Source organism: Stenella coeruleoalba (assembly GCF_951394435.1).
Source record: "Stenella coeruleoalba genome assembly, chromosome: 21".
In the NCBI taxonomy this organism is placed as follows: domain Eukaryota; kingdom Metazoa; phylum Chordata; class Mammalia; order Artiodactyla; family Delphinidae; genus Stenella; species Stenella coeruleoalba.
The window spans coordinates 23,734,199-23,752,560 of NC_137167.1; the positions used below are offsets into that span (position 1 = coordinate 23,734,199).

The 18,362-nt window shown below is 48.8% G+C and overlaps 1 protein-coding gene across 1 annotated transcript in view; it reads left to right on the forward strand.

The window, feature by feature from the left end:
* Positions 1-18,362, forward strand: part of ENPP6 (ectonucleotide pyrophosphatase/phosphodiesterase 6) — a 93,656-nt gene that overhangs the window by 40,321 nt on the left and 34,973 nt on the right. The window contains exon 2 of the mRNA XM_079909414.1: positions 5,218-5,397. Coding sequence (XP_079765540.1) covers positions 5,218-5,397 — 180 coding nt within the window. The remainder of the gene's footprint in view (positions 1-5,217; positions 5,398-18,362) is intronic.

Genomic DNA, 18,362 nt, shown 5'->3' on the forward strand with positions numbered 1-18,362 from the left:
AGGAAGTGACACCAGCAAAACTACTTCACATTAAAACAAGTCTCAGACATATTTCATGACATTGAAAACACAAAGGATAAAATGTTTGAAGATGATCCACACTTAGAAAGGGTCTGAAAATTTGCCTCAGTATAGAAAAGATGCTCCCGCGTATTGATTTATATCTTGGGAGGAAGTCAAGCACTGTTCACTCCATTCTTTTCTTTCTTTTTTTTTTTTTTTTTGCGGTACGCGGGCCTCTCACTGTTGTGGCCTCTCCCGTTGCGGAGCACAGGCTCCGGACGCACAGGCTCAGCAGCCATGGCTCATGGGCCCAGCCGCTCCGTAGCATGTGGGATCTTCCCGGACCAGGGCACGAGCCCGCGTCCCCTGCATCAGCAGGTGGACTCTCAACCACTGCGCCACCAGGGAAGCACCAGGACCACATCTTTTGATCTTTGTATACCTGGCATGTAAACATTATTTGATAAATACGTGTTGAGTGAATGAAAAAAAAAGAATAAATGAAGTAAGAAACCATAAAAGGAATTAACGTTCAGTGCTTGGAAGTAATGAGAAAAGATTAAGACTGACTGAAGACTAAGTAGCAGCAACCTTACTGATTCCCAGTTCCAGGTGAAATGGGCAGATCCTCACGCATCTCATTTGATGTGAATGCCAGCCATTTTTGAGATGTTTGGAAACATTTAATATGGTGCAGAGGATTATGGGTACTTGCTAAGAAACTTCTGATGATGGTCATTACATCAGAACACACCTGTCTAAGGCTTTGAGGAATAGAAAATGAAGGTGTCATATCCTGCTGCTTTCTTACAGCAGTTCTAGGTATGGACGCTATTGCATCAGCTCCCACCGAGAGAGACAAACAGCGACCCCACCCTGGCCCCCAACGCGCGAGAGCCACTAGCAGCTCCCAGTCAAATGCAGCAGCTCTTGAGTTGAGGTGGGGTCTGCAGATGGGTTAAGAGTCCACAGCTCCGTCAAGTATCGGGCTGACTGCCACTTTTTATATTAATAAGTCTGTAAACTCTTCAGTCTTAGGGATAAGGGGGGAAAAGGGAGAAAAATGTTCATCTGTGTTTGGGAATGTTTGTGCCAGGAGCTGCCTGCATTTTCACAGTGAACGCTGAGCCTGCTGGCACAAAGTTTAAAGACCCACAGAGCTGCGTTTGGAGGAGGGAGAGGCGGGTAGGAGCAGAAGTGGACCTTCCTTACATCATACCCAAAAGCCACTTGAGGTCTGTGGTTTGTGACGGTGTCAGGAAGGGTTCTCCTGACTCCCTGAGCAAAGGGTCCAAATAATCAAACTACAGCAAGATCTGCTTAGAAATCCCAAAGCAGAGAAAAATCAAGCAAAGTTGCAGATGCATAAAAATAGATACAGGTCAGGCAGAAATATGGAGACCAGAGCTCGTAGGCTGCAGAAGCCAGTACCTCATGTTGTGTTGTGTTGTGTTCCTTCAGCCAAGCAATAAAAACCAAAGAGCAAGAGAGGGCCTGGGTAGGTAAGGAAACCAGCTTGAGGAAGAGCAGACTCATGCTGTTACAGACACAGACTACCAGCCTTAATATATTCATGGGAAGCAAAATCGGCTCAGCTGGGAGAGGAGATTCGAGCAGATGATGAGATGGAGAGCATACGTCTCCTGCTGGCTTCCGTGAAAGGCAGTGCTTCCCAGAACAAAGGGATGCCTCTGGGGGCTAGCACTGCATCTGTGATGAAGCCTTTGAAGAATACACCCTCTCGCTTCAACTCAAGGCCCAGTCCGCTAAAAGAATAAAACCCACTTTCTAAACAGGGGTCTGAGATGACCTTCTTGTTGAAACAGCTCCCTCTACACTTGGAAACCCTTTAATCATATAAGGAAAACCACTGGCCCCAGGATCCTCTTCGGCACCATTCACTCACAGGAAGTGGGCAGGACCCTCCATGCTGGTGCCTCGCGTCCAGCCTTTGGAGAGGGGTTGGGTCTCGGGGGAGTGGGAACGGATCACTTACGTCCGTGGGTCTGAGTTCCCCTTAGAATGGATGTGCCTCTCTGGGCCAGCCTAGACCAGCCAGGATGCTAGGTGGGAACAGGAACCAAAGCCGTCTCTGGAGGCCTCGTCTCAAAGACGCTTCCCTGAAGAACGCCATAATTAAAGGCTTTGAAGCTCACCTTAGTCTACGGGCACCACAACCAATTGGTATGAAAAGAAAATATGAAAGCTAATGCTACGTCCTACCTAATGGTGAGGAGAGAAGACCCATTATGGAAACAGCTAAAGGGCCCAGAGAGCCACAGGAAACAAGACTTCATCATCTGGAATGCACAAATATGGAAGAACTGTGTGTTAACTGCACACATAGATCCTACCTCTCCTCAATGAGGCCTATGGGTGTTAAAAAAAAATAAGTGTAAGAGGTAGAGAATTTAGTTTAGCAGAAATTCTCTGGGAGAATATTCTTTCTGTCTCTGTCTCTCTGACACGCACACACACACAAACACACACACACACACACCCACCCCACAATCCAGTCATACTACAGCTCTACAATCTAAAGGAGGCCATAATATTTTACCCATGAGGAAAAGAGCGAAGGAGGGTGAGAGAGCCTGCACCACCCTTTGGGTCTAGAGTGTTGAATGTGAGTGTTGAAAAGAAGAGGGAAATTTTATCAAATGATATTGTGGGGTTCTGCGATATACAAGTAAAGGTTATATAAGTACTTAAAAAATATTTTCAGTTGCTTCATGCTTCTCTGAATGTAGCACGTTTTGAAAACTGAATCACGTGAGGCCCCTGCTTAGATTTGGATTTCACGCATTCCTTCTAGAATAGTTGAAACAGTTCCAGTTAAAAGTAGAGACTCCTGCACACACACAACCCCACTTGGTACCTTCCCTTGCTATTCCCGTATCTGATATCTGTAGCCCTTCTGACGCTCTCCCAGCGATTCACTCAGAGGCTCCGTTTGGTCTGCTGACTTCAGTAACGCTTTTCATACCCCCTTCTAATTTTCACCCTTCCTGTGAGTTTGTACGCACCAGCACCAGGTGAGATGCCCTCCCTGCCCTTGGGAGAGCGCTAGAGAGCATCTACAGAGAAAGACCCTAAAGGACACATTTCCCACGACTATTCTCATGATTATCTTGCCTCGTGAAAAGGGTGAGTGAGCGTCATTAGGACGATAGAAACGTTTAGATAGGGGATGCAGTGTTTTGGGTTAAGGAAATAGATGAGAACTTTTACTCATTAGGCAGGTTCCCTTAATATTGTTAAACTCTGATACACCAGAAAGGATAACAGAACCAATAAGAAGGATGCCTCTCCTTTTAGTAGTAGGAATTATCCTCAGCACCCGAGTTGGTGACAGTCCTTATAATTCTCCAAGTAAGACAACAACCTGGGCTTCCCTGGTGGCGCAGAGGTTAAGAATCTGCCTGCCAATGCAGGGGACACAGGTTCGAGCCCTGGTCCAGGAAGATCCCACGTGCCTCGGAGCAACTAAATCCATGTGCGATGACTACTGAGCCTGCGCTCTAGAGCCTGCGAGCCATAACTACTGAAGCTCACACGCCACAACTACTGAAGCTCGCCTGCCACCACTACTGAAGCCCGCGCGCCTAGAGCCCATGCTCCGCAACAAGAGAAGCCACCGCAATGAGAAGCCTGCGTACCACAATGAAGAATAGCTCCTGCTCGCCTCAACTAGGGAAAGCCTGTGTGCAGCAACGAAGACCCAATGCAGCCAAAAATAATTAAATAAAATAAATAAATTTATTTAAAAAAAAGACTACAACGTGGTCCCCTTCTTAGCCCCTCCCAGGAGGCCTGTCTCTTTTGTGCAGGGGACACTTTGTTGAGTATTACATAACAATGCACTTGAGGTTGGGGACTACATTTATTCAGATTTGAGTCTCTACACCTATCACAATGTATAGTTCATAGGAGCATTTAATAAATGTTAGCTGAAGGAATAAATAAAACTAAGAAGTTCCTTAATCACTGGATCATTTTCTCAAAGTTTTTATTTTTTAATTTTGTCAGTTTACATGTGAAAGCTTCAGTCAGGGTCAAAAAACTAACTCTACAGCTTTGGGTAAACATTTTGTTTGGCTCTCTGGGCTTTTAGTTGCAAGCATCATTTGTGGAATGCATGGGTTTCTGTGATGAAATAAAAGGTTTTTCCTTTAAGATATTTTGGGTCTACGAATTTTCAAAATTTTATTTTACGGTTTCTCCTTTTTTTTTGATTAAAAATAAAGTGTGGGTGTTGGGGGGCTTGCTGGCAAGAAGACAGAACAACAGCAAACAAACAAGCAAACGAAAAAAGCCACTTTGATTAAGCACAGTCAGTGAGCTCCGTGAAGCGTGTTTCAGCCCGACGCCAAATGACGCTCACTAAAATTGCAGCAATTTTTGATGCACGTGCCAATGTTTGTGTTATTTTTACTTTAAAGATGTAACAGATTGCTCCAAAATAAATAATTTAAGCCTAATGTTTCAAAAGATTCCAAGCGCTGTGTCTTTCACTTCTGTAACCAACAGAAGCAGCCCTCCTCTCTGTGTAACACTCCCTTGGGAGGGTTGTTTTCTTGCTTTGTTTTTCAAAGTAGAATATTATTAAGTCACGAAAAACAATGACGTACTGATAGATATCACGACATGGATGAACCTTAAACACATTATGCTAAACGCTAGAAGCCAGACATAAAAGGCCACGTATTGTATGATTCCATTTATACAAAATATCCAGAATAGGCAAATGCATGGAGACAGAAAGTAGATGGATGGTTACCGGGGACCGGGAGTAGGAGGGAATGGAGAGTGGCTGCTAATTGGCATGAGGTTTCTTTTGGGGGTGATGAAAATGTTCTGGAATTAGACAGTAGTGATGGTTGCGCAACTTTGTGAATACAATAAAAGCACTGAATGTATACTGTTTCTTTTGGTACGCGGGCCTCTCACTGTTGTGGCCTCTCCCGTTGCGGAGCACAGGCTCCGGAAGCGCAGGCCCAGCGGCCATGGCTCACGGGCCCAGCCGCTCCACGGCATGTGGGATCTTCCCGGACCGGGGCACGAACCCGCGTCCCCTGCATCGGTAGGCAGGCGGACTCCCAACCACTGCGCCACCAGGGAAGCCCCTGAATGGCTTTTAAATTCAGAAAATAAAGATGAAAAGTAAAAATACCAGAGCAATAAACTGACAGCCTTGTGTTTTCATTAACGTAGGTCGCCATTGTGAGGTCCATCAGATGATCGGGAACTACATGTGGGACCCCGCCACCAACAAGTCATTTGACATAGGGGTCAACAGAGACAGCCTGATGCCTCTCTGGTGGAATGGATCAGAACCTCTGTGGATCACTCTGACCAAGGCCAAAAAGAAGGTCTACATGTACTACTGGCCAGGTGAGTGTGTTGACATCCATGCCTGTCCAACCTTCCAAATCTCAAAGCACCATTGGAGTCTCTGAGAACAAAGCATGTAGATGTGTTTGAGGACTAAGCCAGGATTTAGAAAATGGGGTCTTTGTTCAAGAAATGTCTTATGGACATGTTTCTTTAAGTTTTGGTTCAAACTCTCTAACATCAGACCAGACATAATGCCGTTTCCTAATTCCCTTGGTTCAGCAATATTTCTGCAGTATATCATGCGTTTTCGTGGGTAAAATTTTGGCTACACTGGAGAGATAAATTATAGGGTGCTCATTTGCTTTACAAAGAACTTGGAGTACCATTTCTACAGATTTTGAGCTCCCCTGCAATACTGAAAAGAGGATTCAAAGCTCTTACAACTTTTTGGTTGTGCATTAAATGAAGTCCCTTTATATTAATATTCCTCCTGTACATCCTAAATCAATGAGAAACTAAAGTACTTAACTTACTTCAGTGAGGGAGGTAAGCACTCATGCAGACTGCCCTGGCTGCTGTGACGGGGCTTCAGGAGACTCTCATCTTGTCAGCCAAACTCTTTTATTAAGGAGGACAGGATTCAGTGACAACAGAATACTCAACTCACCGCTGACTTTGCATTGGTAGGATGTGTTCCTAGCGAGTGGGCAATATAACTTTTCCATGCACATGGCTATAGACACATTTTTCCTGACTCTTCCCGGTGCAATACTGATGATTGTCATTGTGGAAGAAGAGATCAGGAGGCCTAGAAGAAATGAAGGGATAAGTGGGGGAAGCATGTGGAGGGATCTTGCTGGCCTGGGCTGGAGACAGCGGCAGCCTGATGGAACTGTGCGAGCGTGGCGGGTTCTGGGGTGCGGGGGAGCGGGGGGAAGGGGGAGTGAGCCCGGGCTGAGTCACAGGTGGCCCACACCGAGGACGTGGGCCTGGAGCGAGAGTTTGGAGGATGCTGGTTGCAGGTGGCCACGTGGAGAGCTGCTCCGGGGGCTCAAGGCTGTGCCAGCTCTCGGAGGAGGGGCGTCACGCAAGGATGGACGGAGAGCAGGGAAAGCAGGCCCACAGCTGCGCTGTGCTGAGTGCCCAGAAAGCTGCCGCAGAGCAGAGACTGGCATCCACAGGTGAGCCCAGGACGGCCAGGGCAGCCGCGTTACTTCAAAACCCGGCGGAAGAACAGACAGACAGGCTGGTTCTGCGGGCAGATGCAGTGTCGGGGCAGTGCTGGGGCTGCTTCAGAAGACGCCTGGGGTTCGGTCCATAGCAGCTACCTGGGCTGACATAAGAAGAAGCTTTCAGGCACGGGAAGGGTTGAAGAGACTCTACCTTAAGTGGAGGCTCAACTTTTCACGGAGCTGGACGTTAAGATTGAGAAAACAAGTCGGTGCATCCGCCAAGCTAATCAGACTTGGTCGAGGAGCCCAGCTCGGGTTCAGCCCCACGCGACGAGATCCAGAGCCGAAAGTTATTGCTGCGCTTTGAGGTCATTCTCAGCAATCATCATCAACATACACAAGGGCCCGCAGGCATAGGCCTAGGAGGGGCCGGGAGCAAACAGCGCTCTTAGGGATCACCTCGAAACGAGCCTGAGGACCATCAAGACGAATGCTGTCCCGACTCCATAAGGGCCATCTTCCACGGGATCCGGTTAATGTGACTTTCTGTGTCTTGGAACTTGATCTCTTCTTGCTCTGAAGAGCACCTCCCCCGGCACCTCCTCCCAGATCCCCACATGCCTCCTGCACATACACTCTCCTCTGATGGCCTTCTGGGGAGCCACGGATGCCAGTGCTCGTGGAAAGGGGGGAAGATCTTAAAGGAGACAGTTGCCATGTTTCAGACTTCTCTCAGCTGTATTACAGAGCATCGCTCTTTATCTCATCCTGGAGAGTCTGGCTCCTTAATCATAATCAGCAATTTGAATTCATGTATCACTGAGTAGCTACAAAGTCTCAGTGCTAACGTGAATGTAAAATATCTTGTCGCTCCTCCAAAATAGCTCCTGAAGGGCCAGAAACGGCCAATCGCTTTCTTTGATTCAGCAGCTTATGTGATGTGACACATACGGCTTGAGATCAGTTTATGGTGTTTCCTATCAGGAGGGCAGAAGCTAAAACAGATAACCTCCCAGAATTTCCTCAGTGATCTACATGGATGTTAGCTAACCATCTGGCCGTGTTGAAGTCTTGATAGAAATTGGATGAAAAGTCTCTTGTTTCTTAGACACTGTCCATTCCTTCTAAACTGGATCCACAAATAAAGGCTCCCTGAGCACCAGCTGTCTCTGAAGGCCCTGCCGCCCAGCCCAAGCCAGGCGTGCTCTGGCCCCTCCATTCTTACTGGTTGACAGCCGAGGGATTAACTATCACTGCTGTCCTTTCTCCCTCCACCTTGGTCCTCTCCGGCCACAGCTCATAGCCCAGTGAGTGTTCATTTGTCTCTGCAAGATTTAGTGAAGTGCAGTGGCATTTCTTCTAAACATGACTTGGTTTTATTTTTCTTCTCAAACCCTCCTCTTCCTTCTCCAGTCCCCACCAGACATTGTACAGACCTCTCGATGAGGCCTGGAAAATCTTTATTGCTCCAGTGAGCTGTGTTATGACACTTTGAGTCTTGCCATTAAGTCAATATTTAGAAGTGCAATTTAGAAATGGCAGTAGTTCAAGTCTTCCTGTCAGGTAGATAAAGCAGCAGACTGAAAAATTGATCACTGGTAAAGAGTCCAAAAGACCCCACCTCAAGCCTTGAGAAATTTAATATCGTAAACAGACCCTTTATTACCCCACCCAGTGGTGCCGTGGAGCTGTGCAGAGGAAAATGTGCCTCAGGGAATGATCCCAGGCCCTAACTCAAATATCTGCGGGGGGAAGGCTCCCCCAAATCAGCCAGGACCAGCGTCACCAGGACCTAGGAGTGCTCTGCAAAGGATGAGAGCTGAGTGTGTGTCATTCACTAATTTTATTCCCCTATTCCATCCCTCTGGTTTGAGGTCAAAGGAGTTTCATTGAAGTGGGGGGAAAGAAGAGGCTCCAATATTCACTTCATATCAAGAGCAACCCAAAGAGAAGGATGGCTTGCGGGAGGAGGTGAAGTGGGGGAATATAGGAGGATACGTACTGATAAGATATTGCATGGAAGTAGAGTTTGAACTCCTTGGACAGTCGATGCTCCCTTACATAGTGGCAGCGGTTTTTAAGTTTATTATGGCTATCGTGAAATACAAAAAAAGGAACAGAAACCAGCAGCCTTTTAGGAGTCTGTAGTTTAAAAACTCTTTGGAGCAAGGGTCTGAAGACTCTCAGTTCTACCTCTTCAGTCATGATTTTGCAGTATTAACTCCTTATGGCCAAGCAGTCAGGTGGAATTGGGGGCAACCATTCATATGGCTCCGGGAGGGTGTTGGGTGTGGGTCTGGGGTCTTCTGCTGGCCTCTTCCCGTCCTGTGCAGGTGTTGAGACAAATAAGACACCTTTTATGTGGGGAGAGACACATTTCCAGCTGGCTTCTCCTCCCCTACTTCCCAGAGGTGGGCTGGCTGGGGAGTTAACAGACGGGTATCTGACTCAGCTCCAGTCGAGTTTTGGTTGTTAAAATCAAGAGGATTTCCTCTGGATGCGTGAGGAGGCATGTCCTGACTACGGATCAGGAATTGTGGTTGTTCACAGAATCTTCCCCTTCCCTGCCGTGCTGGGTCCCTGACAACCTTCCATTGGGCTGAACTTAGATGAATGCACTTAGGCTCAGGGGAGGTCCGGAGCCTAGCATCAATCCTGCAAATGTGTGGGTTAACGTTACAGCCAAGGTCTTGGACTCTCTCTACATGACTGAATTTTTTTTTCAGGCAAATATTTAACAATCAGATACAGGGGGTCCAGATTTTCACTAAATTTTCCAACACTGCCACCAATTTGGCATTAAGCTTTAAGATGTATGTAATTTTAGGACCAGAAGAGGCTTTATTCTGTATGTAGTTTGCTGGTTCCTACACTTGTAAATCAAGACCTCCTTAGGATACTGATAAGAACTATGGATTTTTTTTGTATTAGAAAAACAAGCGGATACATACTATACACACAGTTTTGTGCTCATGTAACACAGGAGGCTACCATGATGAGGACTGCTAGGTGGTCTTTGACGCGGAAATACATACATATGTATAATACCTAGTTGATTTGATTCTTTTCAACGTGAGGGAAACGTCTTAGAAACTCACTAAAGTATCAATGAAGCCCAAACTCCTCTAGTTAATGTTGTCTGCCAAGAGTAGGCTTGGGTTAAAATTCTCTAAGGCTCTCTGGGTCAAATTCACCTTGAGTCCTTTCCTTTGTTTGTTGGTAACTTGGGTAAGGTCTGCCTCATTGCCCTTGTCTGTCCGCGTCAGCAACAAGAAGATTACAAATTCACACGGCAAGTTAGAGGCTGTCTCAGAGAAGTGATCTATCTTCAAAAGCGTCCTGCAGGATTTCTAGGCGTCAACTATTTCTGCTGCAGAGATATTGAGGAGGTGGTGCCTTTCTGGACTGCTGCCTGCAGGGGTGACTCCCCCAGCACTCGAAAGTCTTATGAGCTGTCCAGCCACGTCCAGTCTCCTTTTGCAGGATGGTGCCTTGGCCAGAAGAGCCCATAGTTTCTCAGCAGCATCCGTTACAGTAACTAGGAAGCCTTAAAGAGAAATCCAGGGACAAACTTCCATTCTTCACAAATCATGGCAAATCTGTTTCTTCATAAAACATCTTAAAAGGGTGTGACTCAAGGCCCTGTAATAAGCTCTCAGGAGACGACTGTTAGCAACACCAGATACAGGCTCTCCCCACCCTACCCCCAGTCCCCCAGAGAACTTACCATCCATTCAGTCAAGGAGACACGTGATAATCTAATACTCGCCCATAGAAATGAAAAGGCCACTTGTTTAAAGTATAACAGTGAAAAGCATATTGCATTATGACCTCCTCTAATAGGGGATCTGGTTTCACCCAGAGGGTGACGTGAGTTAACACCTGAGGGGATGGGCAGGGTAGCGGGGTGGGAGCGCGGGAGCACGGCGTATGTTAAGGGATGGATGTGGCGTGTGGATGGGCTGGAGAGAAGCTGAGGCCAGGCCGGGCTCCATGGGCCAGCTGAAGAATTTGGCCTTACGCTGAGAGGCGTAAGAAGTCACTGGAAGTTCTGAGGAGGAGGGTGACGGTACCGTATTTGAATTTGGCAAGATTACTCTGGCAGCACCGTGGAGAAAGGAAAGTAGGCCTCCAGAGGGGCTGGATGAGGGACGGCCAACCCGTCAGGAAGGTACTGCACAGACCTAGCAAAGAGGTGAGAACAGTGTGGATGAGGGTAAAGGAAGTGGGGAGAAATGGGTGGGTTGGGGACATATTTAGGCATTAAAATTGCCAGGGCCCGGTGATGCACTTTGGGATTAAGGGACCGAGCAGTGACGGGCATGACACTTGGTTTCTGGCTTACAGGACTAAGGAGGGAAGGTGTGTCTTTGCCCATCCCGGGAAATTGAAAGAGGAGTGGTTTGGAGGCAGAGGAACGTCTGTGTTGACTCTGAGACATGTCACGTCATGTGCCTGGAGCTTGAGGACTGAGGTGGAGATACACAGATGTGTGGTTCTCGGGAGGGCCCGGGGCCGGTGAAGCTGTGGGCAGGAAGGTCAGCCGGGGGAGAGCCCACGTGAAGAGAGGAGACGGCCCCAGACACAGCCTGGAGTGGAGGAAGTTCATGCTTAACGATCAGATGGGCCGAGTGAGTCTGCGGAGGAAACAAAGATGGACTTGCTCGGGAAGCAGGAGGAAAGCCAGAAGAGCTGGGAAAAGTCTAAGGAGAGTGATGCCATCCTTTGAAGGCATCTGATGGGGGGCTTGATGTCACCCGAGAGGCAGGGGAGGCGCCACTGGAGAGTGACACCAGCTGAAATCTGTTGGCCCCTCTTGTCACAGAGACCAGAGGAACCAAATGGTTTCAAGCAGGGAGTGGCCATCCCCGGGCTCATTGTCGAGCGACACTGCGGGGCGGCAGAGACAGCGTGTGGACTTATTATCTGGGGCATCGCTGGCAAGCTCTGAACTTTGTAGCTGTTAATTTCTTTAACATTTTTCAACTTAGTCTCAAGAAAGGTCCATTATAATAACCCCAGGGTAGCCTTTAATTTCCCTCTATTGCCCAAGAGTCTGCTTGAATAGCGACGATGATCATTGTACCTCATCTAATACTGGTTTTGAAGAAAACAAAGTGCACGAAGAATAAAATTTGCCATGATTTTTTCCGCAAAGACGATTTTCAATTTAACAGGAAAAGTAACATTAAAAAACAAAACAAAACACCTTTTATTGTTCTGGTTAGTGAACCCTCTGACTCCCGCTGGGAGTTCGTATATTCTAATGATGAACAAGCACATCTCCTCAGGTCGGGAGGCCAGATAAGGACTCAGCAGCCACCACCCACCGTGGATGATGCTGGGACTATAATAGACACGGTAATGGATGTGCAGGTGGGACAGATTTCTAGGAGCATCTGAGGCAGAGGGAAGGAGCTTGTGCTGAGGTTCCAAGATGAGCAGGCAAGGGCATGCCGTGTTCCTGAAGCTACAAAGAATACGACAAGGTTGCAGCTGAGTGACTATGGCAGGAGTGAAGAGGTCGGAAACTGGAAATGGCCATATCTTAAGAACCAGGGACTTGGGCTCTGGTATGTAAAGGGACTTGCGTTTAAGGAACAAAGGTGTTTTAGATCATATCAGTTGCAGAAACAGATAAGCCCCAAAGTCTCAGTGGCTTAACCCAATGGAAGTTTATTTTTTGCTACAGAAAGTCTGAAAAGGGTCATTGTGATCCACAGTTGACTCTGAACAAGGATGCAGACACTGGTGGGGACTGAAAAGTGTCCCCCAAATCCGTACCTCAGAGCCCTAGCCCCCCATGTGGTGATGTCTGGCGGTGAGGCCTTTGGGAAGTAATCAAGTTTGGACGAGGTCATGATCCTTTTTACTCCCGCTGGGTCTTCCTTTCTTGCCGTTTAAGGGGCATCTCTGTCCTTGTTTCTCCCTCCTTAGGAGTGATTCTCCACCCTGAGTATGCTAAGAATACCCTGAGGCCATTATGAAATATCAGAGCCCAGGGTGCATCCTCAGAGGTTCTGACGTCACTGGTGTGGGTCGAGGGGCTGAGGACTGCAGCGAGAGACCCTCTGCAGCGGGCCCGGTGCATAGACCTAGCGTGCCTGCCCTGGGTGCCCACAGCCCTGGCATGGCTTCCAGCCCCGTACTCCCATCCCTGCCGGTCACACTGTCCCAAGAAGCCTCTTCCCGTCATTCTCTCCCCCCTGCCCCAGTCCCCAGGGTCACTCTGTGTCGTTGGCGCTGACCTGTCTGAAACCTGACATCAACAGGGAAAGGAAATGAGATGAGTAGTTTGAGCATCTGAAGTGAACTCAGCACTTCGCAGACATAATTTTACTCAACCCTCAGAACAGTCCTAAGACATGACTGCTGTCATCCCCACTTTACAGACGGGGGCATGGAAGTTCCCAGAACACACAGCCAGGACACAGTAAGCTGGCTGGGCTGCTGCCGGGGCTGCCTGAGTCCACGCCCCGCGCAGGGTCCCTCCCTGAGCTTGGCCACGGCGGGGGAGGGTCTTCCCACTGGCCATCCCAGGTTTGCCAGTTCAGCTGCCCCCCACAGCCCAGGGTGGGAGCGGAGGGATTCAGGGGGAGGGATCCTGACAGAGTGAAGAAAAGAGCCCAGAGTCGGGACTTCCTGTAGAAACTCAGTCCCCGGTAGAGAATGCTGGAGGCTTGGCTTTTGGTGGCCGAGGCAGGCCTACACCCACCCCCGGGTCTGTTCCACTTTCCCCCTCGGCACCAAACACGCCCTCGTTGCCAGCGGGCAGGGGGCTCAGCTGCCCCTGCAGTGCTTTTCTCAGCTGGTGGGCCGCTGGCTGTGGGATCCAGCATCTGTCAGAGGGATTCCTTAGGGTGGGACAGAGACGTGGCACTTTGACCTCACCAGAGCCCTTTGTGTGCAGAGAGCTCTGTCCCCTCCCGGCCTCTCCCCTCCTGTTGTCCCTGCTGTGCTGGCTGGAGCCCTTGAGGAACCTCAGGGGAATGTAAAGAGCTAGAACATGACCGGAAAGAGAACAGCTGAGACCAGTTCAGCCACTTCTTTGCCGTGCGACCCCGGGGATAGTCACTTAATCTCTCTGTGCTGCGGGTTCCTTATCGGTCCCACAGGAATGACTACGTGTGCCTCTCAGGCTTGCTGGGCGTGTGAAATGAGATAAGATATAGAGAGTATCCGACTAGAATATATGGTTAGTAGCTATACAGTAACCCCACCCTTGCCCCCGATTCTTAAAAGGGAGCTTCAGCCTGTGTCCTTCTAATGCGTCACATTGGGTGCACGGGGGGGAGGGGGAAGCTCTGGCCAGGTCACTCTTGGCCCAAAACAATGCTGCAAGGTCACATCAGGGATTCAAATACACACTTGCAGCAAAGGCCACAGAGTGAAACACAAGTCCTGTTTTAAATCGCCATGAGAATTCTGAGACAGGCCATCATGGCCAGTCAGGGGCAGGAAAGGAGTTTCCCAGGAAAGGGGTGGATGGAGGGATCTGGCCACTGGGTCATCAGGGGAGGGAAAGAGGACAGAGTCTGGCTTTTTGCCTCAGGGCTGGGGGGCAGAAGCCAGGGACAGGGCGAGCTGTGCACACAGGACTCTGTGCAGAGGCGGCACCGAGTGCTCGAGGTGTGGCCACTGGGGCGGCCCTCAGGCTTTGCCCAGGTGTGCAGAGCGCTGGCTTTGCAGGGCCACATGTAGCACTCACTCCCGCTCCCAGCCATTCCTGGAAGTGGTTCAGAACCAGCTCAGAAGCTGGGGAGACCAGGGTTCCCCCAGATACATGGTGGGAGGTAAAGGGCAGTTGGTAAGACCTGGAGATCACAGGCTCGAACTGGAGGGCTGGGGGATGAGGAATCCCTGGGTCGGCGCGAGAGTTCTAGCAAAGCCGCTGGCAAGGCTGAGCCTGCGGTCAAGGGCTTGCCGGCCTCCTGCATCCCGAGGAGGCCCAGGCTTCTTGGATCCAAATACCAGGAAACCACCTGCTCCGGGAGGAGGCTCTGGTGGGGACCACCACGTGTGCAGCAGTCGAGATGCCTTCCCCCTGGGGAGCATGACATCACTTGCAGGATTTAGATGACCTTGAGGCATGTGCCTCTGACCCAGAGATGCTGCTCGTGGCTGATATGAGGGGCACCAGGTGCCCCTCACTCCTCACCTGGGCCTGCTGGGTCCCTGACCCTGGGACAGAGACTCTCCCATCTAAAGCTGACCCACAGAGGCAGAGATCTTTGGCCTCATGATGCCTTGCTAAGGTTTCACCACTGCCTTCCTAAAGCAGACACCCAGCCTGGTTAGGCACATGCCCCTCTGCCCTCAGGTTCCCATTATCACCTTTCACGCCCAGTGAGTCCTTTCCCGTTGAGTTTCCAGAACCTGCTCTAACGGATGAGTGCTTCTCATCTCACCAGTCTGCTCCTGTGCACAAGGCCAGTCTGCATGGCATCCTGTGTTCAGGCCAGCCCACCCCGCCGCCCCCCCATCCCCAGATCAGAAGAGACCTCCCAGCCCTGTGGGCCCGGCTGACCTGGGAAAGGGCCTCTGAGATCAAAGGCCACACTTTCCCCAAGGACTTGTCCGCATAAGCTCCTGTGCCTCAGATGTATCTTCCTGGAGAAGGTGACATGTTTCTAAGAGTTAATTGACTTAGCTGTTTTAATAAGCTCTCTTGAGACGCATATTCAACTGTAGTGCACCTGCCTCTTATCCCATAAAATGCAGCTCACAGGGGTTATTGTCACAAGGTGTGTGGAAGTTGGAAGCCGAGCGGCACTTGGAAGGCGGGACCTGTGTTGTAGGAAGTTTAGAGAAATGCGATTTTCATGGGCTCAACTTCCTTGGAGAGAGTTGGCAGGAAGCAAGGATCAGTCAGGAAAGCAGTGGAAAAGTATCAGAGCCAGGAAGCTGATTACTAGGTGGCAAGGAGACCTTGGGACAGTCACTTCTCCCATCGCAGGCGTTTGTTTTCTCAGCTGCAAAATAAAAGGCACTGATGTAAGCCTGCTGCGAAGGGCCGCGAAAGCTGTTCGTTGTGCCCGGATGCTGTGTCCGCGGGGGCGTGGCTCACACTATAGTCGTCATAGATTTGCATATTTATTTTGACAATATGTTGGTCTGTGACAGTCATGTTGCTATGACAAAATAGATATATTAAAATAATTGTCTAGCAGATATAAGTTAAGTGTTTTGAAGAAGAAGTGACTTAAAATTTTTTTTTGGCACAGAGATGCATGGGCTTAGTGGCGCTCCTCTTTGGTTGTGCTTTAAGTTCCCTCCAGCTCAGGATATATTTATTAGGTTGCTGAGGTGGGACTGTCCAGCAGGAAGGCAGACTCTAGACAGAGATAAGACGAGGACCTGAACAGTGAGCCCTAATTAAGGGCAATTCCCTTTCAAGTTCCCTGGGAACAATGAGGAAATAAGATGCAGGAAAGCCAAAGCCTGCCCTTGAAGCACCGGTGAAACCAAAATCTTACTGCCAACTTCCTGGTTGGTCTTTGAAACTGCAAAAGCCAGGCCACTGCCTTTGTTTCCCCACAGACCCCTATGCAGAGATTCAGGAATCCCTGCTTTCCTCAGGCACCGGTGGGCTGACCTGAAGGACCTCAGTTGCCCAGATCCGCACTCGCTGGGAGGCCATGAAAGTGGCCTGGAGGCGACAGCCCGAGGGGCTGAGCAGTGCGCCTAGGTTCACAGACTGAGCCCACGGTGGGTCCAGAAAGGGGCCCACAGGCTCCTGATTAAAGAAATAGCTCGTGGGATCCACACAACACACCCCTTCCAGCCTGATGATTTCCATCAGGTAAAGACTAAGGAAAACAAAACGAAGCCCCCAGACGAATTCTTCCAGGAATAACGAGCCTTGCTGTCTCTAAATATACCACTTTCACTAATTCCTTGTTCCATCGTGGCATCTGTCATTGCTTGCTGGCTGTTTCCTTTGCCAGTCATTTTTATTCATTCTGGGTTTTAAGATTAGAGGTCTGGTGACTGTTTTTGCCTTGGGAGATTTCACCTGGGAGAGACCATTCAGGACAGAGAGCGCAGAATGGCTGCACTTGCCTCAGTTTTTGTGAACTTGGGTACCGGTCTCTCCCTTCTCAGGGCCACGTGAAGGTATGTAGCTTCGATCCAAATTAATTGTGTCTGCAGTGTCAGGGCATCTCTGCTGGGCTGAGACACAACCTTTTCACTCCTCTGGCTGGCTGGCTGCGTATCTGAAGAGACAGGAAGCACTAATGCTCCGTTGGCTCTGCAGCGAAGGTTTTCCCTCTCTCCGCTCAGCTTATAGAGCCTCAGCTGGGGAACAACCCTGAGAATAAATGACAACTGTCAGTCATATCTTACCTGCAGCTGCCTGCACCACTCTAAGCCCTGCTGCTTTCTGAACTTTACAGTTCCCTTAGAGTAGCAGCACTAATGCCTAGTTTCCTGGTTCAGGGTCTTCAAACTGTAAGGATTTCCAAGAGCAAGATTAATTTTAAGGGAATCTGTTTTAAGATCATCAACGTTCATATATATTGCAAAAATCGTCCTGATTAAAAACATGTCCTTTTCCTACTTTATATAAGAAAGGAGTACTCCTCAGCAGTCAAGAACCTTACTAAGGTGCATTGCCTCCGTATAGAAAAGCCTCCAGGGCCAGACAAAGAAACAGTTTGAAATGTTGGTGTAGGTGTACAGAAAAGAATGCATCTAGTGACAAAATAACAAAACGTAAAAATAGTCAAGTATTTACCCATGCTCTCTTTTAAATTATTTAAGAAAAACCCAATTGAGTTGTCAGCTGAAACACTATTTAAACATTTATGATGATAGATCACTATGTGAATGTTGGCATTCAAAGAAGCCATTCAAAGAATTAAATGACAGACTAGTTCTATTTCCATCTACTTATTTATGTAAACAACTTTCTTATCACTTAGATTTAACAAATAGGAATAGAATGGATTCTGAACTTGTCTCATTCTAGAGATCAATCATATTCATCCATGGATATACAAACTGATTTTTTTTTTTTTTTTTTGCGGCACATGGGCCTTTCACTGTTGTGGCCTCTCCCGCTGCGGAGCACAGGCTCTGGACGCGCAGGCTCAGCGGCCATGGCTCACGGGCCCAGCCGCTCCACGTCATGTGGGATCCTCCCGGACCGGGGCACAAACCCGTGTCCCCCGCATTGGCAGGCGGACTCTCAACAACTGTGCCACCAGGGAAGCCTACCAACTGACTTTTAAAAACATCCTATTCCTTTCATTATGAGACACATTTCCAATAAAATGTAACTTTTTATTTTAAAAGATCATTTATTGAAATTTGGGGTTCCACTGGTACAATGACAGGCAAAGCTACTTTGAAACAACTCTTCTCGCCAGCAACAACTGAAAACGCTGCTGGACTCTGTGTGCGTGCGTGTGTGTGTGTGCGCGCATGCACGCGCACACAGTGTGACGGATCAGAGACAAACTAAGACCTAGAGAACAAGGTGTATCTGGAAATTGGCACCATGTCTCCCCTGCATTTAAACACTGATCGCAGAAACAGCAGCTGGGAGACTAAGAAACTGAACTGAGGTTTTGACAGAATCACAGGATGGGGGAAATGACAAAAATTGGAGTTCATGGGCCGCCAAGCAGAAGAGATCTAGTAAACATCCTAGACTTTCAGTTGGGACAATAAGGGACAATGCCTTTGGAGTAAGAAGGAGCTAGAAGTAAACTAGGGGTGAAACCCTCTGGAGGACTGAAGCCTTCATAAAACCCAAGCTGAGCTTTGAGTCATCTTAATCCCTGACTAACTCCACTCTGGGTTAAGATGGTCTGCCTGTAGCCTAGGTGCCCTTCATAAGCAAAA